The sequence below is a fragment of the Eschscholzia californica genome, unplaced genomic scaffold, assembly GCF_041429995.1.
Source record: "Eschscholzia californica isolate CP2 unplaced genomic scaffold, dmEscCali1.0.p SCAF_5, whole genome shotgun sequence".
NCBI lineage: Eukaryota > Viridiplantae > Streptophyta > Magnoliopsida > Ranunculales > Papaveraceae > Eschscholzia > Eschscholzia californica.
In genome coordinates, this window is record NW_028238472.1 from 35,703,046 (window position 1) to 35,727,977 (window position 24,932).

General features: G+C 36.0%; 2 protein-coding genes across 5 annotated transcripts; both read left to right on the forward strand.

The window, feature by feature from the left end:
• Window positions 1–4,381: 4,381 nt before the first annotated feature.
• Window positions 4,382–12,718, forward strand: LOC147538875 (nuclear poly(A) polymerase 4-like). Of its 4 annotated transcripts, none has more exons than XM_086642155.1 (15): window positions 4,382–4,764; window positions 5,000–5,166; window positions 5,253–5,330; window positions 6,742–6,849; window positions 8,759–8,821; window positions 8,922–9,083; window positions 9,392–9,505; window positions 9,592–9,654; window positions 9,738–10,067; window positions 10,140–10,304; window positions 10,883–11,362; window positions 11,447–11,710; window positions 11,801–11,893; window positions 12,022–12,098; window positions 12,220–12,718. In XM_086642155.1, the coding sequence occupies exons 2-15, from the start codon at window positions 5,038–5,040 to the stop codon at window positions 12,242–12,244; spliced, it is 2,151 nt and encodes a 716-aa protein (XP_086498281.1). In that variant the 5' UTR covers window positions 4,382–4,764; window positions 5,000–5,037; the 3' UTR covers window positions 12,245–12,718. The 4 variants fall into 4 exon arrangements, with proteins under 4 accessions (XP_086498281.1, XP_086498280.1, XP_086498279.1 ...); XM_086642154.1 differs by having other exon boundaries at window positions 4,395–4,764; window positions 12,022–12,130; XM_086642153.1 differs by having other exon boundaries at window positions 4,405–4,764; window positions 11,447–11,893.
• A 1,432-nt stretch (window positions 12,719–14,150) lies between these two features.
• LOC147538876 (hexokinase-1-like) lies at window positions 14,151–23,493 on the forward strand. The gene is made up of 10 exons (XM_086639400.1): window positions 14,151–14,248; window positions 15,888–16,899; window positions 18,809–18,959; window positions 19,047–19,229; window positions 20,021–20,095; window positions 20,199–20,354; window positions 20,472–20,570; window positions 20,675–20,805; window positions 21,729–21,810; window positions 22,740–23,493. Exons 2-10 carry the CDS (start codon window positions 16,628–16,630, stop codon window positions 23,100–23,102), a joined length of 1,512 nt encoding a protein of 503 aa, XP_086495526.1. The 5' UTR covers window positions 14,151–14,248; window positions 15,888–16,627; the 3' UTR covers window positions 23,103–23,493.
• The last annotated feature ends 1,439 nt before the right edge of the window (window positions 23,494–24,932 follow it).

Consider the following 24,932-nt stretch of genomic DNA (forward strand, 5'->3'; position numbering starts at 1 on the left):
TATTAGCAGAGTTTACATAAGAAAAAATAGAAAAATTATAAATAAAAAACTGGTAAAGATTTACCCACAAAGAGGAGATGTGCTCCTATCGATTTACATAATTCCTAATGTGTAGTTTAAAGATGTAAGAATATCAACTAATTGACTCTTACTCATCTCAAAAGTATTTTTAAAACCAAAAATAGACTTCAAATGGTCAAAATTAATCAAAAGAAGAATAACAATGAACTCTCCAAACCAATTGAAAACGGTTGGAGTACAAAAAGATTGAAAATGTATTTACAATTAAATATTTAAAACTGTATTTACAATTAAACATCTCAATATCTACAATTGTATTTACAATTAAATTAGTAAAAGAGCTACATAATACAAACATTAAGGAAACCTAATACCAAATAACTATGAAAAACTAACTTTGAATTGTAAAATTTGTTTCTTTAGTCTCTGTTAATCACATCTTATTATCTTTCTAAATCACAATTTGTCATCTCTTCTACTGAAGAGACTCAAAGAGATCAACAATCAAAATGCAAAAAAAAAAGAAAATTCCACCATCACCTAGGTATTCCTAGCCAATTATAGTTAATATTTATTTTATAGTAGCTAATATCTCTAGCTAATATTTATTTTATAGTAGCTAATATCTCTATGCAATTCTTCTACTACGTGAAGGATAATTCTTCTACTACGTGAAGGATAATCTGTAATGAGAACGAGATAGAGAAAGAGGTGTGAGGATGAAAGATTGCAGAAGGAAAGTATATACAGAGAGGGGGTTATGAGATAAAATTCATTAATCTTCTGTTATAACCGAAGAACAATTCATTCTTGAGAATTTATAGAAATTCTTTAGAAGTTAGGGAGATAAAAAAGTTATTAGGGAAATACCAAAGGCTATGATTTAAAGAGAAAAGAAGGGTTGAGATCTAAAGGTCATAATTCATAACCTAAATGAAATTAATCTTTTAGAAGTTATGGAGAAATTTTAATGACATTTATTTAATATACTGACCATTTAGTAGAGGTCATTTAAATGGGGGTTTTATGAGTGGTATGTGAGGATAAGATATACTACGGTTGAGATTTACTGATAATGAATTATATGGTCATGATTTAGCATGACGTTTTGTATAATAGATTAAGTGAGTGGGTGATCAAAATTCGTTTTTTTAAGGTAGGTAATAGATTTAATGTCTAAGATTTAATGAAAATATAACGAACGGCTGGATTTGTCTTTTGCTTTGTCCCAATCAGTATAAAACATTGTGTTTTATATAATAGATATACGATAGTTAGAATAATTATGAAGTCAAGACTGTAAAAGGTTATGGTGTTCCAATCATGAATTCTTTTTGCCTTTTCTTGCTTTCACATAAAACAATAAAGCTTATATACTATCTGAGTTCAACAAAAAGTGGGTGATTGTTATTTCCTAAATATAGTGTAAAGAATTTTGATTATATTTTCCTAAATAAAATTCCGTTTTGGCCGCCAATTTGTCACCAACTCACCATTTTGGCCCCCATTAGTGTCCGGCAAATCGATTCGACTTCCAAGGGCCAAAAAAAGTTTCAACTTTTTCCAGCACTACCCTTAGGGGTCAAATTGAATTAATTTCAAAAAAAATAACATAAACGCCAACTCATCTCTCCCTCTTTCTACCATTTCATCACCTCTCTCATCCACTTCATTTCTCTCGTCACCTCATCGTCTTCACTGGCAACCAATTTTTTCGGTTGGGCGACCTACAAACATAACTTTTTTTCTCTCTCTTCTTCTCTCGTCTCCTTTTCTCTCTTTTCTTCTGTCTTCTCAATCACTTTCTCTGTCGGTCTGGGGAAGGTCTGGTTTTCCCAAATCTTCATAAGTCTGGGAAAACCATATCGACGACCGATTAAGGGCTCCCCTCCTTCGCCAACCGGAAATTTCGCCGGCGGTCTTTGCTGGTGAAGACAATGAGGTGGTGAGAAAGATGAAGTGGATGGGAGAGGTGATGAAATGGAAGAGAGAAAGAGAGAGGGGGAGAGATGAGATGGCGTTTATCTTTTTATAAAAATTAGAATTAATTCCATTATGGCCTCAAGGGTAGCTCCAGAAAAAGTTGAACTTTTTTTTACCCTTGGGGGCTAAATCAAACTGCCGGACATTTACAAGGGCCAAAAAGATGAGTTCACCAATTGAGGGCCAAAACAGAATTAACCCTTAACTTAATATAACAAAGACTGAGTAATTCTCAACAACAATAAACCTTAATTGGTTAATGTCTAAACTCTTAATTTATCAATTTGATGAAGATAATGAATAAGAAAAAGAAAAATGAAGTAAAAACAATAAACCTAATGGTGCAAGAGATGCAAACCGAACTGTGATGTCGCTAACAAAATCCCTAAAGAAGATGTAGAATTAATTGCAGGAGGCAATACCCACATGCAGGAAAGAGAGAACTCTGACACAGGTCAACCAATATGTATTAGAGCAAATCTAGTCCCTGCCGGGTTGAGGCCAAAAATTCAAAATTTTGGCCCCAACCGACTGCTTCGGTCGCCCCAAACATTAGGGGCGACTGAAGCGTCCCCAACATTACCGTTGGGGGACCCAACGGTAATGTTGAATTTCCTCCAGACGTTGAATTTCCTCCAACGACTAGATCTAGCCGTTGGAGCTGGAAATGGGTTCAATCCCTATAAATAGGGTTTGAACCCATTCTCACTTCATCTCTCACTTGTCTATCTCTCTCTCAATTTCTATCTCTTTACTCTTTCAATTTTTTTCTCTCCTTAATCTCTTTCAAATATTTTCTATATTTTTCATTTGATCTTCCTATGGATCCACTAGATACCAATGAATTCGACGACCAAAGTTATATGGAAATCACATTTGAGGATTAAGAAGTATTTGAGGTTGATGATTATGAAGTATTTGAGGATTCTTCTGTGCACGAAATGACGACTTCAACAGGCGTAACTAAACAGGAACCATATAAGCCGGATGAAGATATTTTACTTGCTAATTGTTATTTGAAAATCACATTTGATGCGGTTGTCGGAAATTGTCAAAAATATAAAGTATTTTGGCAAAAAATATCGGATGAATATAATGTGAGTGCAAAGTATCAACGCACACTTAGAAGTTGTAAATCTCGTTTCAGTGAGATAAACTCTGAATGTCAAAGTTTTATATCTACTTTGAGGCTTGTAAATAAAGTTCCAAATAGCGAGAAAACGATTATGACCGAGTAATCATTTCAAACTTTTTTTTTTTTCGATCTTTTCACTTCATAATATATACTTAAAATATGTTTTGTTTATTCCAGTTAAAAAAAGCACTTGAAATGTTTAAAAAAATCACCAAGAAAAGGCTTTAGGTTCCAACATGTATACAAAATTTTGATGACACACAACAAGTGGATGGCAGACATGTCAAGAGAGTCAACATCCGGCAAAAGAGATTCTAATACCAATTCATCGGAGGAAATACCAATTGGCCATAAACAAGCAAAAGCAAATGCAAGAGTTGGAGAACCATCAACATATTTTACTGCTTCAAAAACTCAAAATGAGGGATATTGAGAAAAAGAAAAGAAGAATCCCAACAGAGAGCAACAACTTTGTCGGAAGCGGTACGGGGTCAACAAGAGGTGCTACGGGTTCAACAAGAGTTTCTACAAGCAGATAGTGAACACAAGAACCGAAAATATGGGATCGACTCAATGAAGATTGGTGTTAGGTCTCTCGACGAACATGGTATACGAATGCTTATAGCGTCGCGAGAAGCTTGGTTCAACGGTCAACCACGAGACCCAAGAAATCCCTTCTAGTTATCTTTAATTTTTCTATTGTTGTTTAGTCGCTTTTAAGTAGTTTTAATTTTTTTAATCAATTATTAGTTGTAATCAATGTTTTTTAATTGAATTTTTCAAGTAAATTGGGAAATTCCATTTTCAAATTTTCGGCTACAAAAGAGACCCTAGGGTTGGAGTTGAATTTTTGAGGCTGAGCTGAGGCTGAAAATTTGAGTGAAAAAGTGGTTTTTTTCGGCCTAAGATAGGTTGGGATTGGAGATGCTCTTATATTCAATTTGTTGATTTCTAACTTGGTTAAAACTGTCCACCACCCTTTGCCGTAACGGTTGGACACCCTTCTAAGCCCATAAATTCGTGGGATCGAGTCTCGGCGAAAGTAGCTTGCCATCAATTTTTGCTCATCACAACTTCATGATGTATAAAAAAAAAACGAACTGGTATTTTGCTCAATATAATCCATCTCCGAGGGCGGATTTTGACCGGCTCAGTCATGGGGCGCACATGGACCCCAGCCCACTGGGCCAAGTGTAAACATGCCACGTAGTTACTAAAAAATTATTTTTGTCCGTTTGATCTAATCCAACGGTTTGTAATAGTTTGACTATATTTAAATTCAGTACGCCGGCCAGTGTGATATGGCTTGGCATTAGTAGATATTTAGCAGTACTTTCTGATTCCAGAAAAAACTTTTCTTTTCCCGATCAGATCAGGAAGAATGACGCCCGTCACCGATCATTAATTTCTGCCGCTCCTCCTCCCTCTCTCTCTCTCTCTCTCTCTCTCTCTCTCTAAAGTGCCATCTGGGTCGTTAATCTCTAACCTAGTACGCTGCTTTGGTTGAGTCAATTTCTAGGGTTTCTGATAAATCTCTTTACCCCTCTCGGAACCATCAGATTTCTCTCTAACTTCTTTGCTGCTTTCGTGTTTTTGATCTCGGATACTAGGTACTTTTCCGAAAGGTAAGGTTATGTTTTAATCTATCGAATCTATAGGTTTTTGGTCGTGTTTTTTGGTTGTTTGGGGGATTGGTCTTAGGGTTTGGATCTGTTAGATTTTTTTTTTCTTAGGATGATTCTTAAAGTTGATTTCGACGATGTTGTCAAGCTCATTGATTGATTAGTCAATTTTACTTCCTAAACGTCAATTTTTGTGCTTTTGAACTGCTTTTTTTACTTGTTGCATTTGAAAATTTAGGGTTTGAGATTGAGTTGGGCCGGTTTGTTGGTGTGGAGATGATGAATTCTGAGAATGGGAGTGGTTCGCCACCTCCTCTGGAGGTGAGACAGTTTGGTGTGACAAAGCCGATTTCTCTAGCTGGACCGACAGAATCTGATATTCAGAAAAGCTTGGAATTGGAGAAGGTAGGTGGTTGATTTATTGTTGACAACAAATGCATGTTTTTTTTATCTAATACAGTATGTTAATAATTTTGTTTCGGGTTTTGAAGTTCCTAGTCGATGCTGGACTGTATGAAAGCAAGGAAGAAGCGGTGAAAAGAGAGGAGATTCTAGGTCAACTCCATCAGGTAACTTTCTACTTCAGTATCCCGATTTGAGCTACCGTGGTTACAAAGTTTTGAAATTTCAAGATTGATGAGAATTCTTGATATATACACTTACTAAACTTAGGGAATTATAGAACTTATCACTGGCAAGCAATTAAAATTTTTGAAGGTCAAATACTGGATTCCTTTTTTTGTATTAAATTACAAGACTCCATTTATGCTACTAGATCTGAATTTCCGTGATCGATTTTGGAATCAATTATTGTTAGGATCTCGAGTGAAGTTGAAATCAGGCTTAATTATCTTTCTCTTAACCTTTTAAAATATCGGAAAACCTGCTTCTTGGAACTTGCAAGTGTACAATATATAATAAATATACGTGATCTGAATAATGTCCAATTGTCGATTTTACTACTTAGACTCCAAGTTTGATAGCTTAAGTGAGACTTTCTTCTGATAATTGTACCGATACAAGTAAGATGATTTATTTATGTCATTTAGGATCTCATAACGATAGCCTTATGAGATGTTTGAGTAAAACAACTTACTTTAGAGGATTTCTTACTATAGCTCCACACGCACTTTAGAAATTAAGGTAAGTTATCAAAGACAATTTTTATCTTCACTGTGTGTGGTTGAGCACCCGTAGCCACTCTTTGATGATTCGACCTCTTCACCATTTTTTTTATAACCTACTAACTGTACAATGAAATCGACGTTGGAAAATACAACTAGCCAAAATGGAATACCTTGATATTGAATTGAAATCAGTATCTTAATTAAGATGACCGAGAGTATCATGAGAATTTGAAAAATGAAGCAAATGCTTTAAACATTTACTGATTTACCTAGATGGGCTTTGTTGACACCATGTCATTTTTCACATGTTAGGTATTGACAATGCTAAACATATGAACTACAAATCTGGTCCGTCTCCCACAATACAAACACAAGATATGCCGTATTTAGAGAAAAAGCTGTTATTCTAGATGGTGTTATAATATGTGCCTGGATATTCTAAACTATATTAGGTTTTCTTTCCAGCTAAAGATGATTGCCATGGCAATTTTTTTTCGTAATTGAGAAATAGACTTCAAAATCAATTTCTCAATATTTATCTAGCTTAATCAAATCATCTGGGGAGTATGCGTTGAAGCATGTGACATGTATTTTTATCTACATGAAGCTTATGCTTACATTAGTGATATGTTCAGAAAGATGGAAGATACCCTAATGTTAACTTTATTAACCGACCCTATGTGTAATCCACAAGTTAGCTTGCAAAATGCTTAAATCTTGATGTTTAGGTAAAATTCTTGCATCAGTTGCTTGTGGGACTAGTTCATCAGCAGGCAGATTCTTGACTTATCTTAGAATGGGTGTTTGTTGTCTTTGCTAAGTTTATCCCTGCATTGGCTTCCTTCTGTGTTAGGTTGTAAAAGCCTGGGTAAAACGGTTGACGCGTCAAAGAGGATATACAGAGCAAATGGTGGAAGATGCTAATGCTGTTTTGTTCACATTTGGGTCGTACCGACTTGGAGTAAGTAATAAACCTAATATTGTTGGCCTAAAATAGAGTTCGTAAAAATAGAGGTTGTGAAATTAACTGCAACATTTAGAAATTCTCTACGACTCCGTTTATCATATCTTTTTTACGTCTTCGCTACAAGTCTGCAACACATTTCACATATAGTAGCATTGTGAATGTTTTAACCATGAACTTCCAAGGCAAATTATATTGCTCAGTTTCTAGAATGTAGAATCTTTGGTAGTAGCCATCATCACATTCTTTAAGTCCTGAAGCAGGATGTAGACAGCTTTTGGCTTATTTTAAGCACTTATTGGAAACTTTATGCATTTGGTTCGAAAAAACTGCAGCTTATTTTAAGCAAGAAAAGCTCATTATCTCCGAAAAGCATAAGCCACAATTTCGCGACGTTTGTATAATTGCTTTATAAAAAGTTGGATTATGAAAATAATCAAATATTTTCCTCTTTTGTCACCAGTAATACACATTCACCACCATCAACCACTTCAGCACCTCCATCACAACCACTCCACCACCACTTCACCACCTCCAGTGCAACTTCACCACTTCCCCCGCAACTCCACCGTCACAACCACTTCACATCACCTCCAATCAACCACTCCACCACACTATACCGCCTCGACCAACATCATTCTACAACCGTAGTCGCAACTTTAGAAACAATACCACCAACACCCCTTCCATTCCACCACCACCATCACTACCACCATTAATCACCAGTAAAACTGCCACAACTCCATTACCATCAACTCACGTCTACAACTACTACTCCAGTATCACTTCCTCAATACTAACAGCATAATAATTCTCAACATATCACTACCACCATCAATACTAAACCCACCATCACCAGTACATATAAAATTCAATTTCTCAAATTTTGATCTTTATGTTTTTATGAAAAATTAACTTTTTTCTATGATTCTATTTTAATTTTCGTTACTTATATATTCTTTATTAATATATTGATATAAGTATATTATTTAATAACCATAAAATGATTTTTTTTTTTTTTTTTTTACCAAACTTCACATCCTAGCTTTTTAAGATACAAACACACTTTTTATATAGCCTACCAAACGACTCAAATGGATTTTTAAAAAGCACTTTTGTTTGAGGGCTAATAGAAAAGCTCCGAAAATAAGCTATACGTGTACCCAAAATTCTCTATAAGATTATGTGGTACTTGGGGCCGGTTGAAGCTTGATTAGAGTGGTTATAATTTTAGGAGATTAAAATGTAGAAACAGCTTTGACTATAGGGGCAATCTGAGATGAAAACACAATAAGAGTGCGCGTTTTTACATTTTTCCCTATGGTTAAAAAGGGTATCAAATGCCTTGAGTGTGCTTTTCGGCTGTACTTTCACATTCCTCTTGAGGTTACAGCCTCAACATTGCCTTGCTTGATTTGTTTTTTGTTTTCTTTCCTCTTTTTCCCTTCTGGTTTTCATACCTTTTTTCTCTCTGTATGTTTATTACTTAACTAAATCAACTAGTAGCTTTCAATTTGAAATTGCAAGCCTTGAACTTAACCTCGATTCTGCCTTGAGACTAGCCTTGAGGTTGTATACGGGATTTCACCTCAATGGACTTCGTATTTTTTTCACCTCAATGAGCATCCTTACCATCAATGTTCAATCCTAAGATATGCAGGTTCTACTTTTATTCTTTTCTCTTGAAAATGTAAACTCTTTCAGTTAAGTACCATATATGCCTCCAGAAGCTGAGTGTTATGATTTAGAAGTAGAGCATAAGCTTCTTTCTTTGTTAGCCTTTAATTTGTTGCTCCTCCCTGCCCCTAATAGTTTTTCTGTGAACTACTGTGGCCATAACTTATCTTGGATACACATTATTATACTCTTATTCGATATATCTTTGATTTTGTTTTTAATCTGATAGGTGCATGGACCTGGAGCAGACATAGACACCTTGTGCGTTGGGCCGTCTTATGTAAATCGAGAGGTAGACTATGGGCTTGGCTATATGTTTTTTTCCTAGAATTTTCTGTTGATGGGCATTCTTTTAATTACGCTTCATATTTGATGTTTTCTGTTTTGTTTAGGAGGATTTCTTCATTATTTTGCATGAAATCCTGGCTCATATGGACGAAGTCACTGACCTGCAGCCAATTCCAGATGCACATGTTCCAGTAATGAAATTCAAGTTTTCCGGGATATCAATTGATCTTCTTTACGCGAGTGTCTCCCTCTTGGTTGTTCCTGAAGTAAGCCTGTGAAAGCTTTTTGTGTTCACTTCTTTGTTTAGTACTATTTAAATCATTCTTGCTCTTCATTGGTAATATTGTGATTTGTGCCATTGTGTGTGTACTTGTTCAGCTTGATGCCTTGTTTTAGTACATGTGCAGATTCCGATTTGCAATATACTAGCCAGTCGCTAGTATATACTTAAACCTGTATCAGAAAACAATTTCATTTGAAATTGGTCTCTCTCTCCCTAGTTCTTAGTTCCATATTGGTAAATGTAAATATCGGTTGAGGTTCTAAGTTAGTTTTTACAAACATTATGAAACAGGACTTGGATATCTCCAGTGGGTCTGTTTTGTACAATGTTGATGAACAAACTGTTCGAAGTCTTAATGGTTGTAGAGTCGCAGATCAAATACTTAGACTTGTTCCAAATGCAAAGGTACTAACCTCGTTTTTTTTTGGGTTTTGTTGTACTACGATTTATCAATAGAGCTTGCCATAACCTACTATGTATTTTTTTGGTAGAATTTCCGCACGACACTCAGATGCTTAAAGTTCTGGGCCAAGAGACGCGGCGTTTATTCAAATGTAAGCTGAATTTCACATGTCTGATTTCTGGACAAGGATTTCCACAGCAAATAATTACATACATATTTGACTCTGTTAATCAGGTGACAGGATTTCTCGGTGGTGTAAATTGGGCTCTTTTGGTCGCGCGTATATGCCAGCTTTACCCAAATGCAATTCCAAGCATGCTGGTTTTCAAATTTTTTCGGGTTTATACACAGTGGCGTTGGCCGAACCCTGTCATGCTGTGTCCAATAGAGGAAGAAGAACTGGGTTTTCCTGTTTGGGATCCTCGAAGAAACCCAAGAGACAGAACTCATCATATGCCCATCATTACACCTGCATACCCTTGCATGAACTCCAGCTACAATGTCTCTACAAGCACTCTTCGAGTTATGATGGAGCAATTTGAAAAGGGTAACAAGATCTGTGAGGTAAAGCTATAATGGCTAGTTAATCTACTTGTCCCTGCAATATGTTGTTACTGACCTTTACTCTTTTTTCAGGAGATAGAACTGAATAAAGCTCAGTGGAAAGCTCTGTTCGACCCTTACCTGTTCTTTGAAACATATAAAAATTATCTGCAAGTTGACATTATTGCTGCAGATGCTAATGATTTGCTTGCATGGAAAGGCTGGGTAGAATCCCGATTGAGACAATTAACCCTCAAGGTAAAGTTCAATGCTTTTCAACTGTAATGTAAGAGCATCTCCAATGCCACACTAGATCATCACAAATTCTGAGAGTGTTACATAGGACAAATGAAGTTTTTTCTTAAAAAGCCTCACCAATGCAACACCCTATCTGCATTTTAATGTGTCACTCTAACTGCATCTCAATGTGACATGTAGGCAGTTAATATTATAGAGATCCTACTATATGCACTTTATTTTGAGAGTGTCATGTTTAGGATATTTAATCATCCTAATCAACAAATTCTGAATTTTAAACCAACACGATATTCCCCTCTTAAATTTTCTACTAATTAATTTTTAATTAATTAAAATACTGAATGACATGGAAGAAAATGGTGTGATCCTAGGGATTTTCATTGGACACAAAGCAAAGAGAGGATCTCTATTTTGCCGCGTAGGACAAAATCAATAGAGATCCTCCTTCCATAAAAACTTGATACATAGGACAAAATCAATGTTTGAGTTTGGCATTGGAACTCCAAAAAGAAAAATAAAAGGAGAACACAAGATTTATTTTTGTCCACATTTTTGTTTTATCTCGATGAATAATGCAGATCGAACGTGACACGTCTGAGAAGTTACAGTGCCATCCATATCCCCACGAATTTGTGGACAGTTCCAAGCAATGCTCCCATTGTGCATTCTTCATGGGTTTGCAGAGAAAACAAGGAGTAGAGGTCCAGGAAGGAGAGCAATTTGATATAAGATTGACAGTGGATGAATTCAGGCAATCAGTAAACATGTACATGTTCTGGAAACCGGGAATGGACATCTTTGTTTCCCATGTTCGTAAGAAGCAGATCCCATCTTATGTTTTTCCAGAAGGTTATAAGCGTCCTCGTCCATCTTCTAGGATGCCTGGTAACCACCAAGAGGAATGTAGGGCTGGAACTTCTGCAGAAAGGAGGCCGAAGAGAAAGAAAGATGTTGTAGGGTATGGAGGTGAGAGTCCAGAGAAACGTGCTTCTGGTAGCCCGCAAAGAGCGTCATCTATTTCTCCTGAAAACAGAAGACGTTCTGGTCCAACTAGTCAGGTGAGTTCTTGTGAAGATAAGTTGGATCAATTCTCAACAATTGGTGTAGGTAACAAAACTGAATTCGGATTTGATCTGAAACAGATGGAAACCAAGAGTGTGCCCATGGAGACCCTGCAACAAAGTAACAATACAGAGGATGAGAAATTTAGCGCTGTGAGCACTGAAACATCAGTCTCTATGATGGATAGATCTCTAACAGAGGAAGCTGAAGTTACGGGTTCTGTAGTAGACGGTGCAGTAAGTGGTCAGAGTGAATTGCATGAAGTGAGGTCATCAAGTAGGGAAAATGCTGGAGTAGGATGTGTTGTAGGTGAGGAGCTTAGCAGCGAGAATGTGATTAATGAGGTCAGTTCGTGTGTAGCAAGTAATTCGTACAGCGAGTATACAGTGGGAAGTGAGGGGCAAAGTGACAGCAGCCAGGGTTCTTCTTTGCAGGGTTTCGTTTGCTACTCCAGTTCTGAAGCGTTGGACGGTGAAGGGTGCATAAACGGAAATGAATTGCCAGATGACTTGTCAGAAGAGCTGGAGGTACTTCATGTTATTTCTAGTTTGTTACTGGCACAAGGTTTTGAACTTCTCTTTCTATTTCATTACTTCTACTTGCATTCCTTGAGCTATTTTTCTCCACCTCCCCTCTTTTGTTTTGAAATATAAAGCCAAATGTTGAGCTGGGAAAGGTCCTACAAGCTCGCACTGGAGTCAATTCAGAAGCTGCACCGAAGCAGCTGATAAGGCATGCGATACTCGGAACTCGTAATAAATTTTGTATGTAGGACGTTAATTCCTTTTGAATTTATTACGCGCACCTGTAATATTTGAGGTCCTGGTTTGTGGTATGTTTTTTCTTGTTTCAGGGTGAGTTTGCCGTCAACGGCTTAAGCTATAGTTCCTGATCTTCATGCTTTCTTGGAAGAACCTTTTTCTACAATTTACAGAAGTGGAAGGACATCAAACAAAGCCAGCATTATCTATCTATCGGGTAAGTAGCGTACAAAAAACTCCTGGCTTTTATTCTGTTATTAAAGTATCATGCATGCAGTTTCCGACTAAGAAGTGGTGGATCGTTGGATCTTTCTGCCGAAAGACCAGATATTTGGTGGGTAGTTTACTGTTCGGTTGTGAATTTTAGTGTTGCAGTGAAAACCCGCACAATGTAATGAAAGTCTTATTTCTTTATTTTTGGTCGACAATGAAGTTGGGTCTGTTTTTCGTTCTTAGTTTTCTGGTTTTTGTTTTAAATAGGAGTGAGGAGTTTTAGTTGGTTTGTAATGGTTGGTTGTTAATATAAAACACTAATATAATCAAGTTATATATATATATATATATATACTGTACACACTTTTCTGTTCGGAATTTGATTTTACTCTCTAGTGGAGAGAGATACATGTTACCGCTCAACTAAAGTGAAATAGTGTTAATTTTTTGATGCATCGTAAACCTCAACTAAAATGTTACCCTGTGATATTGCCTAAGGTCACAGTTTTATTTAGGAGAAACAAGAAAAGCCGGTCAGATTCTTAAGCAAAATTCCACTAAATAACAAATCACAACAACTCGCATATGATTTCACAGTCTACCTAGTTTTTCCTGTTCTCTTGTTTTGGGGATGGACGGAGTAAATTTGCCTAAAGAGCAAGCGGTGCATGTAAAATTTAACTTTGCTTATTTGTTAGGTGTACTGATGAATTATTTTACTTGATATATAACATAATGGCAAAATCTGATAATATTTTATTTTGCAACTTTTGGGCGCGACAATATAAAATCCAATTTCACATTGCACACGATATAGTTAAGGTGGTATTTCTTTCGTTTGTTAGTTTACAGAAGAAAAACTTAATATCTATTAATATTTTATTGTGCAACTTTTTGGGGCGGGTTGCACACAATATAGCTAAGGTGGTATTTCTTTTTCTTTTTGTTAGTTTACGAAAAGGCATCAACCTATGCTCAAAACAAAGAGAAAAAAAGATAATAAAAGACTCCAATTTCCCTATGCTCAAAACAAAGAGAAAAAAAGATAATAAAAGACTCCAATTTCACATTGCACACGATATAGTTAAGGTGGTATTTCTTTCGTTTGTTAGTTTACAGAAGAAAAACTTAATATCTATTAATATTTTATTGTGCAACTTTTTGGGGCGGGTCGCACACAATATAGTTAAGGTGGTATTTCTTTTTCTTTTTGTTAGTTTACGAAAAGGCACCAACCTATGCTCAAAACAAAGAGAAAAAAGATAATAAAAGACGCCTATTTGTGCTTAAAACAAATAAAAAACTTATGGCCATATTAATTATTGAAGTCGCATGCATCCATATATAACCAAATAATACGATTTTCGTAATATTATAATAAGTATGACAAAAGACTCGTTTCGGTTTATTTGTTATAATTTTCAAATTTTAATTTATGAAAAACTTCAATAGGGGCCTTAGCTCGGCCCCAGTCAAATTATGAAAAAACATATATGTGAAACGGGATAAATTTTTTGAGAAACGGAAAAAAACTTGCAATCGGTCAAGTCCGACCTGCGTTCCGCAACCGTTCTCGAAATTGTTAAGAAATTCACTAATTTTTAAGAGCAAAATAAGATTTGTTCCGAATTTTCAAATTTTTCGCGGAGAAAACTGTACTTTAACGGAATAATATTTTTCAAACATTATGTAAATTTGGGGCTAGTTTCCTATTAGACCCTACAATTTGGATTTTTCCATGACAGACAGAAATCTTTATACCAAATTATAGTAGCATTCTCAACTAAAAAAAAATTATGAGTAGGAAAGAAGTTAGTCAGTTGGCTGTAAACAAACAACATCTCCACAATAATTTTGCTTAAAAAGGTAAGAAAGCAGAGTAGAAGTTTTCTTTCTTTCTTTCTTAGAGCATGTCCAACCCCAGCCGGGCTGAGGCCATAAATTCAAATTTATGGCCTCAGCCCCCCGCTCCAAGCCCAGCCGCTTGGAGCGGAGGCTGGGGTCTTTCATTCAGTCGCCCCTAACATTAGGGGCGACTGAATGGAGGCCCCAAGTGACCGTTGGGGCCCCAACGGTCACTTGGGGATGCCCCCTAGCTGTTGGAGCAAATCCAACGGCTAGAAATGGATCCAACCTCTATAAATAGGGGTTGGATCCATTTTCATCTCTCACCCTCTTCATCACTTTCTTTCTCTCCATCTCTTGCAACTTCCTCTCCATTTCTATCTCTCTTTCTTTCAATTTTTTTTTGATCTATTCATTTGTTCACCCATGGATCCATTAGACATCAACGAATTCGATAACCAAAGTTATATGGAAATGTTGTCCCCTAATTCTACTTACCCGTCGGCTCAATTAGGAGTTGATGATTATTAAGTATGTGAGGATTCTTGTGTGCAAGGAGGGACGTCTTCGACAAAGATAACTAAACGGGAACCGTATAAGCCGGATGAAGATATTTTACTTACTAATTGTTATTTGAAAATAACATTTGATGCGGTTGTCGGAAATAGCCAAAAATATAAAGTATTTTGGCAAAAAATATCGGATGAATATAATGCGAGTGCAAAGTTTCAACGCACACTTAGAAGTTGTAAATCTCGTTTCAGTGAGATAAGCTCGGAATGTCAAAGTTTTATATCGACTTTGAGGATAATAAATAAAGTTCCAAAAAGCGGAGAAAACGGTTATGACCGGGTAATTGTTTCTAACTTTTTAATTTCTTTTTTCTATCTTTTCACTTCATTCATAATATATACTTATATATATATTTTGTTTATTTTAGTTACAAAGAGCTATCGAAATGTAAAAAAAAAATCATCAAGGTAAAGGGTTTAGGTTCCTACATGTTTACAAAATTTTGATGACACACAACAAGTGGATGACAGACATGCCAGGAGAGTCAACATCCGGTAAAAGAGATTCTAATACCAATCCATCGGAAGAAAGACCAATTGGCCGTAAACAAGCCAAAGCAAATGCAAGAGTTGGCGAACCATCCACACATTCTACCGCTTCAAAAACTCCCAGTGAGGGATATTGGGAAAAAAGAGACGAAGATTCCCAACAAAGATCAGTAACTTTGAGTGAAGCAGTACGGGTTCAACAAGAGACCCTAAAGGTGCAACAAGATTTTCTACGGGTGCAAACGGAGGTGGCGAACCGACAATATGCGATGGACTTAATGAAGATTGATATTAGGTCTCTCGACGAACATGCTCAACAAATGCTTTTAGCGGCGCGAGAGGCTTGGTTCAACGGTGCACCACGAGACCCAAGAAACCCCTTCTAGTTATTTTTAATTAATTTTTCTAGTGTTGTTTAGTCGTATTTAAGTAGTTTTAAATTTTTAATCAATTATTAGTTGTAATCGATGTTTTTTTAATTGAATTTTATTAGTAAATTGGGAAATTCCAAATTCAAATTTTCGGCCTCAAGAGAGACTGGGGTTGGAGCTGAATTTTAGAGGCTGAGCTGAGGCCAATAATTTTAGGTGAAAAAGTGGTTTTTTCGGCCTAAGACAAGCTGGGATTGGACTTGCTCTTAGGTTAAGGTTATGGAGTTGGAGATATCTTGGTCTTAATCTCGAGGAAAGAAAAACAGTGTACACAAAAAATGTAACCATAAACTACTAAAAATAATAGTAGCCGTTGAAAATGATGATAGGATTGGAGGTGAATTAGGTGACTGGGTCCCGGAGAATATACCACTTGTAATTTGAGTCAATGAATATACCCTTACACTTCGGAAATGACCTAAACAATTCAAGTTTTTCCATTTAGACAAATCATGGTTATTTCGTAAATAATCACAAATCTATGACCATTTTGTATCAACTTATATTACCCCTAAGGTTCTAGTTCCATTTTGTTTTCCTCATCTAGTAGAGAAAATCTAAATCTTGAGTTTCTCTCTCTAAAACTAAAAGGCACTGTCTTTCTCTCTCTCTCTCTAAAAGTTGGGGGTTTCTGTTTTCTTGGTTTTCCGGTTTACTGTCTTAATTTCATTTCATCAGAGAAACTCATTAATGATGATGAATCATAACACCTGTAATAAAGCCAACTGTAGATCAAACAAACTTGGAAAAAAAAACTGAAATTTTGTTTAATCCTTATCCTATTTTAGGACTTTCTTTTATACAAATTAAGACTTTCTAAGACAAAAAAAACTTTGATTTCATCGTCGTCTAATCATTTTCTATACAAATTAAGACTTGGGTATTTCTAGATAGAGAGAGAGAAACAGAAAGAGATCTGTATTTGAGTTTTTTTTTCATTTTTGGTGGTTATGGGGAAAGTGACAGTCGGTGCGGCGGTGATATGTGCGGCGACGGTTTGTGCTGCGGCGGCTTTAATAGTCCGGTACCGTATGAAGAGTTCAGGGAGGTGGGCTAGAGCTATGGCTATATTGAGGGAATTTGAAGAGAAATGTGGAACACCGATCGGAAAGCTAAGACAAGTAGCTGATGCCATGACTGTTGAGATGCATGCAGGTTTAGCTTCTGAAGGAGGTAGCAAACTCAAGATGCTTATTAGCTATGTTGATAATCTACCCACAGGGTAACAATCTTCTCTCTCTCTCTCTCTAGATTGTTTCTCTCTCTAGATTGATTCAATTTTCTTTTTTTTTTTTAATCCAGAGAATGAAAAGGATGATTGATTAAGTTTGGGTGTTTTTGTTTTCTTATAAAGATTTGATCTTTCTTCATAAAACTTGTATAGATTTATCACACAAGAGTTAAATTGAGATTTATTTAATCAATCTGGAGGAGGAGGAGGAGGAGAATTGATTTTTCTATTGAGATTCTAGTTATCTTTTTCTTATACAAGTTTACTGTAATGAATTTTGTTTTTTTTAGACAATTGACTTTCTAAACAAAAAAATAAGTCAATATTGGATTGCTATTTCAAGTTTTAGGATTTGACTATTATTTCTTATTTTCTATGATTTCAATGATTTTGATGTGATGTGGGATTATTTCCCCCAACACATTAAATGCCATGGATACACAGCTAGTTATTGCTTTGGGTTAATTTAACAAGTGGTTTCGGCTTCGAAGTTCTGTTTGTTACTTTGTTTTTTTTCGTTTCTCTTTCGATAGAGGAGGGTTTGCATATATTTGATTGATTGGGTATGCTAATTTTCTTGTTTAACTTTTGAAGATTGATAGTAACTCTTTTCTTCTATTGTGAAATGTGAAGTACATTTGGGTAATCTATTGAAATTTGTAAATGTGTAATTTCATGAGCTTTGTTATGTTTAATATGCACTTAAGTGAAAAATGATTGCTTTGGGGGATTCAATTCGAATCCTGATATTAATTTTATGTTAAGATGTGGGCGGGTTTTGAACATCATCTACAAGTTGTGTTTAATTGCATTAGGTAGGATGGCGGAATTGACTTTTACTTGGTCTTAGCATATTCGGAACTTCTTTTGTTTTACTCTTTCGGTAGGTCAGTGGTTAATTATATGTTGAGATGTAGACTGGTTTTGAATCCACGTTGGATTAAATCCCAAAAAATGGCGTACTTACTTTTGGTGGTTCTTTCAGTGATTCTTTCCGTTTATTCTATTTGTCATTGAGTATTACTTTCCCCGTCTTCCTACGTGTATCATTGTAACCCATTTATTATCTTTATCTTTCCTTGTTTTGATTACTCTCACGTGGTATGTTTCTGTGTTGTCCCACATTTACTGTTTGTTCGCTGCCATATAAGCTTCGTACTTAGCATTCTCTTCGCCATGCATTAGTATAGTTACCTTGGAGTCTTGGTGACGGAAATTGGAATATATCACTCTCTGTTCTCATTCTCTTATGTCATTCATCTTTACCTTTTAAAAACTGCATTTCCGTACATTTTTGGTTCTTCTGTTGCAGTTGCCTTCCTCTTTTCCCGTCTATCTCCTATACTATATCTTCTTCATCGCCAAAAGCTTGAAAGTGAATGCTGAAGATAACTATACGTGCTTTTGAAAAACCTAGAGATACATAAGCAAGTAAATTAATATAATGGGAACCCATGATTTTCTATCTGATGGATGTGATAACATATTTAGATCAAATTTGTAGAATTTGAAGATGTAAAAGTGTAGTGACATGATGTTTTGGGTCTAAAGGTGGCATTATTGCTTGCTTGCTATCCAATTTTATAAGGATAATATACCAAAGTCTGTGATATTCTCTATGAGCATTATTTCTTTAGTTTTGTTTAGTTTTGTTTTCATCCATATTTGACAACTCGAAAGATATCTATAATCCTAAAATCTTATCATCTCTCTATAGTTGTACTTGTCTATTTCATATTCATTGAAAGAAGAACCATTTTGCTTTTACTAGATCATAGTTTCTTAGGGAAACACTGGTTTGTTCTTTAATGTCTGATAATGATGAAAGGGCGCACAAGAGATGGATACTTAAAGATCACATTTTGTTAAATTATTTATTAACTATTAATTTATTTGTCAGGGATGAGCATGGGTTATTTTATGCATTGGATCTTGGTGGAACAAACTTCCGCGTATTACGTGTACAATTGGGTGGGAAAGAAAAACGGGTTATTAAGCAAGAATTTACCGAGGTGTCAATTCCTCCACCTTTGATGATTGGGACTTCAGATGTGAGTGAATTTCATTTAAAATTACGTTCATCTTTACTTCGATTTTCGAAAGAAGATATCTAATTCTTAGGATTACTGTGATTTCAGGAACTATTTGATTTCATTGCAGCAGAACTAGCAAAGTTTGTCGCGACCGAGGGTGAGGATTTTCAGCTTGCTGCTGGTAGGCAGAGGGAACTGGGTTTTACTTTCTCTTTCCCAGTGAAGCAGACTTCAATTGCGTCCGGCAATCTTATTAGGTGGACTAAAGGCTTCTCAATAGAAGATGCGGTAAAGTTTGTTACACCTTTTTCCTTTATCATTAGGTAACATTGATCCATGCCATATCCCAAGAGATCGTTTTTCTGTCTACGGTATGCTAGACACCCCTAACCCAGTACCACCAGATACTCTACCCCCTATATGTACCGCTTACAGGATTACCCTTACCGTCTTTTGGCTAGTTAATCGATACTTCAAATTTTGTGTACCGAAATCTTTAGCTTAAATAACCCGATTTTGTTATAAAACCTATAAGCTAAGATTTTTTAAGTTAGCTTGTTAAGATTTTTTGAGTAACTAGATGAGATTTTAACTTTTACAGAGATAGATTGTTTGGGAGTCAGTGTACCTCATCCATATACATCGTAAAAAGTATATATTGTCTACCAAAATATTCGAAAACATATCGGAACTGAAAATAGCATATTGAAGAGGTATGTCCCTAGTGTACCGCATACTTACCAGGTAATGTATCGCGTACCGGTAGCCGTACTACTTGGCGGAGCGATCTTAGTTCCAAGTAACATTGTTGACCATGAAATAAATTTACAGGCTTAATTTTCGATAAAGCTTTCAAATAAGAATCATCAAGAACCATGTTACTGAAACTACAGTTTGAAATTAGAGTCACACAGTTCAAGACTTCAAATTCAACAGTGGAAATCTGAAATCACTGAACAGTTTGTACTTTTTTTGGTCCGTCTGATAATGAAAATTCGCTATATCAAATTATCAAGAACATGTTGTAATATTTACGGAAATATCGGTTATGTTAATCTTGGATCATCTTATTCTGATAGCTTGACCAAGATGTGGTAGGAGCACTAACAAAAGCCATGGAAAGGAAAGGAGTTGACATGCGTGTTGCAGCTCTTGTAAGTTTATAATTGCCTCTTCAAGGCTTGATTCCTATGATTTTCTTTATAGAAATCTATTCTTTTTTTATGTAATCGATATTAAAACGGGATGCTAATGCAGGTCAATGACACAATTGGAACATTAGCTGGAGGAAAATACCTCAATAATGATGTCATTGCTGCAGTTATATTGGGTACTGGAACAAATGCGGCATATGTCGAACGTGCAAATGCTATTCCTAAATGGCATGGTCTTTTACCTAAATCAGGAGAGATGGTTAGTAGTCATTTAATGTCTTTTTGCACCGAAAAGTGGTAACTTCCACTTTCCAACTCTGTTGACAGAAGAACAGTTCTAAATATATTGCTATACTTGTCCTGGTGATTTTGGTAGGTCATCAACATGGAATGGGGCAACTTCCGATCATCGCATCTTCCTTTAACAGAATATGATCATGCATTAGATAATGAGAGTTTAAATGTTGGTGAACAGGTATCGTATTTTATTTATTTATTTCTATTAACTTTAATTTGTCGTTCTTATATCTTTATAATTCAAATGACACGTCAAATAACATGTCTAGTTAATGTTAACAGATATTCGAGAAGATAATTTCAGGAATGTATTTGGGAGACATTTTGCGTAGAGTCCTATTACGAATGGCTGAAGAAGCTGCTTTCTTTGGCGATACTGTTCCTGATAAACTTAGAATTCCCTTCGTGTTAAGGTATTTCGTCTGTTAATAAATTTTTGTGATGCAAGTGCACCCTTGTTTTGTAGATTAACTTCGACAGCTTTGCACAACTCCTTTTTTGTGAACTGAGAATAACTCAAACTACTTCATCTTCGCTGCCCCTAGAGTACGACCAGACCTATATATTTGTAGTTAAGAGAGTTTTCTAATCCTAAAATTGGCTAAACAAACAATCTAGAGAAATAAAGAAACTTAATCAAAATAGTATCCTAATAGAAATAGGAAATCTACATATTAGCAACTAAAATAAAGAGAAATCGTAAGCAAGATAGAAACTGAGAATAGAAAGTTCTCTTTCACGAGAAACATATGTGGGGCTGCTGTTTTTCGCACCCCATATCTACAGGATTTACATCACAGTATCATAGCAGAAGATTCTAATATGTTAAGGTTTCAATACTCATTGCTAGTGTGCAAAGGAGAAATAAGACGACCCACACTAGTGCTGCTGGGAAGTCTTAGTGATAGTGGGCCCATCCTAATATCTGCATAAATATGATATAACGACTACCTACAAATTCGATCTTTTAGGGATGTGGTTGTTAAACACTAGACAGTAACAGAGACGGGTAAGGGTTGTCTTTGCTACTAAGTGCACACATCAAGGAATTATCTTGACCGCTACATATTGCGTATATCGCCTAAAAAAGGTAATCTTGTACTCTAAGGTGTAATCTATATGAAACTGAAAACATTGACGAAATGAGTCAACTGTGGGACAAATGTAATCATGTAAACTCCTGCTATTTTGGCTTCATTTATTCATTCCAGATGTTGAACATGTCTATCGTATATTCCTCTGTATTCATTAGTTTCACTCATTACCATCCTCAGATCACGTATGACTTAAAAGTTATAAAATAATATGCTTAGATTCTGTTTTCTGGAACATGCAGGACTCCTGAAATGTCAGCGATGCATCATGACACCTCTTCAGATCTCAAGGTGGTAGGGAGCAAATTGAAAGATATATTAGGGGTACGTGTTTTCCTTTTTCTGCAATTCATACTCGTTTTTTTCTTTTTGATAATTGATAAATAAATTCTAATACGTATGTTGACCACTTCCCATTTTCACTAATAACCTTTAGAAGAAAGGTGTGCAGCCTTCCAACTTCCAACCGTTGAAACTAGGTTGGCATAGGGGCAGACCCTGGATGTGAGTGAGCAAAGCCCGCTTCAAGCACACACTCACGGGGAACCTGCAGATGGTTTTAACTCTCGAGTCGAGTATAGGAATATCTTTTTTGTTATATCTCAACTCTCAAGTAGAAATATAACTAAAAAAGAATAAGGAATGAAACTTCCAATTTGGGTATGAAATAAGGAAATAAAACTAAATGGCATAATAAAATGGTTCTCTTATGGTTTTAATGACTAAGATTTGTTTTGGCATTGAAGTGTTGGGTTGAAATAGTTTGGTTTCACAATGTTGTTAAATGAATGACATGGTAACATCAAATTGATAGTGCCTAAATTGGAATTATTTGTTCACTTGTGTTTCTAAGAATGATAATCTAACTTATTCGACGTGAATCTAAAAGATTCCATTACTTGGTAGCTGGTACCATTTTTTCCGCGGGTGCCTTCCAAAAGAAAGAAAGTTTTTATGTGATTGTATATAGGCCACATTTTTTTGTTCACTTCAATCCGTCAAAAAGTCAGGGTCTCGGTCCCTGACCTTTTTATTTGGAGTTTCACAAATTACACCTTAGTTTTGTGTTCCGATGATAATATTGTTATGACGATATACATAGTAGGCAAAAGTTAATCATTTATAGATATGTTTTTCTTTTTCAATCTTGAAAGTGGGAAAGCTTTATGTTTGGAAACTCAAAAGGCAAAAGGATAACAATAAGTGTCGCCTCAATTATATTCCTTATCTCTTTCCTTTATCATATTTTACAGATATCAAACACCTCCTTGAAAACAAGAAGAGCTGTGGTCGAACTATGTAACATTGTCGCTACACGGGGTGCTCGTCTTTCAGCAGCAGGGATTATGGGTATCCTAAAGAAACTGGGAAGAGATACAGTTAAAGATGGGGAGAAACAGCAAAAAACTGTGATAGCGATGGATGGTGGTCTTTTTGAACACTACACAAAATTTAGCCAATGTTTAGAGAGCACACTGAAGGAGTTGCTAGGAGATGAAGTTGCTGATAACATTGTCGTCGAGCATGCCAATGATGGGTCAGGAATTGGAGCTGCCCTTCTTGCTGCTTCTCACTCCCAGTACCCTGAAATCGAGGATGCCGTTCAAGAAATCTGAAGTTGAGTGTCCGTAAGGGCCAGAAAGTAGAAGGAAAGTCAGCCCCTTTTCTCATCTCTTCTTCTCCATTTCTCTCTTCTTATTCTTCTTTCCATATTCCTGTTCTCGTTTGAAGTCATTTGGAGATTTTGTTACCAGAGATGGAGGACAGATCCAGCATAATTTATGGTTCATGCAGATGTATGTAAAATCGCAGGAACTATGAGTGTTCTCATACCAAAATGCACCTTTTATGCTTTTCTTCACCATCCAGCTACATCCGTTTAGGGTCGAGTACCTGTCGGTGCAAGAGAAGTGTGTAATTTTCTGTCTCTTTTGAGTTGTAAGAATAAAATGGAGTTTATGCTGCTCTTGGTTTCTTTCAAGTTAATAAAGTTCTGTGTTTGTTACCTACAGTTGGAAGTTTGAACATTTGCCTAAGTATTATTGTTATGCTTACATTTTGTAAAAATAGTGATGATGAGAAAATAAAATCAGTACAGAAAACACTTATCCTTTCGGGGACAGTATTATGTGAAGTCGAAGTCCGTAAGCCTGACAAAATATGACTAAGGCGCACATCTAGACTGTTGTCTTTAAGATGGATTTCGCTACTACTCTCGGACACAACGTTAAGCTGCAACGGAAGGAGGATGGCGTCTGAATTTGTGTTTTAAATCGCCATCTATAATTTGGTTGCCTAGTAGAACCTTGCTCCAGGGATCTCCAATCTCGAACCTTCTCCTATCCTCAAGGTCCATGGATTCCTCTGGTAATCTTTACCTCGAAGAACTTCTTCTTCCTCTTCTTCTCTTGTCCTCAAGGTTGCATGAAATATGTCCTTTGGTTATATTTTTCTTCAGAAGACTTGTTCTTTTTTGTCTTCTTCATCTCACTCTTCTTCTCCTTTTCTTCTTCTTCCTTCAAAATTGATTTCGGTTGAAACAGATATTCACATGAGAGTTTGATGTCTTTCTTGTCGTTGCCATCATCGTCTTCTTCTTTTTTTCCCAACATAAAACAGACTTTCCAAGAGCTTGATGTATATTTTTCGCCATAGCCATCACCGTGAGCGCTTTGCGACTGGATGGCTCTGAAATACCAGATACCGAACCAACGGACACCCCTAGATAACACTAACAGAAGGTTTGGTAACAACCAAAGATCATAATCACTAATGGGTAGTTCGTTTTCTAGATCTATTTTGTCAGATGTGAGCATGAAGTTGTTTGGTTTCATTATTGAAATTAAATCATCATTCCAACAAACTAATCCAAACCGAGAATATACAAATAAGAAACTAGTACTCATTTCCATCGTAGGGAGTTGTTTCAGTCGTGGTTACTAAATTTTTTCAAAGTGAGAAAGTTAGGATATTTAGAGTTTCGATTTTCTTCTTTAGGTATCTGTTGCAGTATCATTAGTTACCATAAAAACTAGGTCTTGATGTTCTTTATTGGAGATATTTAGAATTTTGATGTTCTTCGTTGGATCATTTTCTGGATTTGCACTTGGTTGCATCTGCAAACCCAAACTGCGAGCTTTTGTGAACTAAGTCTTTGCGTCTGCCAACCAAGTTCGTGAGATTTGTTAACCCAGTTTACATCTGCAAAACGAGTTTGTTTTGACTCACCCTTAATAATAAGGTGTCTAAACCTCTTACGGGTGATGTATTTACTCCATCATACGTCGACTGTCATTTTGATGAAGAGAAATTTTCACCGTTTGGAGGAGATAAGACACCAAAATGGGGCAAATGTAAAATTTCTTGGATTACATATTCTTTATCTCATTTAGATCCTCACACCAACCAGTGTGAACATGAAGTCCAAAAGATTATTCACTTACAAA

Coding starts and splice junctions, on each gene's coding strand:
- LOC147538875 (XM_086642152.1), top strand. CDS start 5,038: ATGATGAATTCTGAGAATGGGAGTGGTTCGCCACCTCCTCTGGAGGTG. Junction 6,850..8,758: donor TTGGGTCGTACCGACTTGGA/GTAAGTAATAAA, acceptor TTAATCTGATAG/GTGCATGGACCTGGAGCAGA. Junction 8,822..8,921: donor CGTCTTATGTAAATCGAGAG/GTAGACTATGGG, acceptor TGTTTTGTTTAG/GAGGATTTCTTCATTATTTT.
- LOC147538876 (XM_086639400.1), top strand. CDS start 16,628: ATGGGGAAAGTGACAGTCGGTGCGGCGGTGATATGTGCGGCGACGGTT. Junction 19,230..20,020: donor GCTTCTCAATAGAAGATGCG/GTAAAGTTTGTT, acceptor TTATTCTGATAG/CTTGACCAAGATGTGGTAGG. Junction 20,571..20,674: donor GTTTAAATGTTGGTGAACAG/GTATCGTATTTT, acceptor TAATGTTAACAG/ATATTCGAGAAGATAATTTC.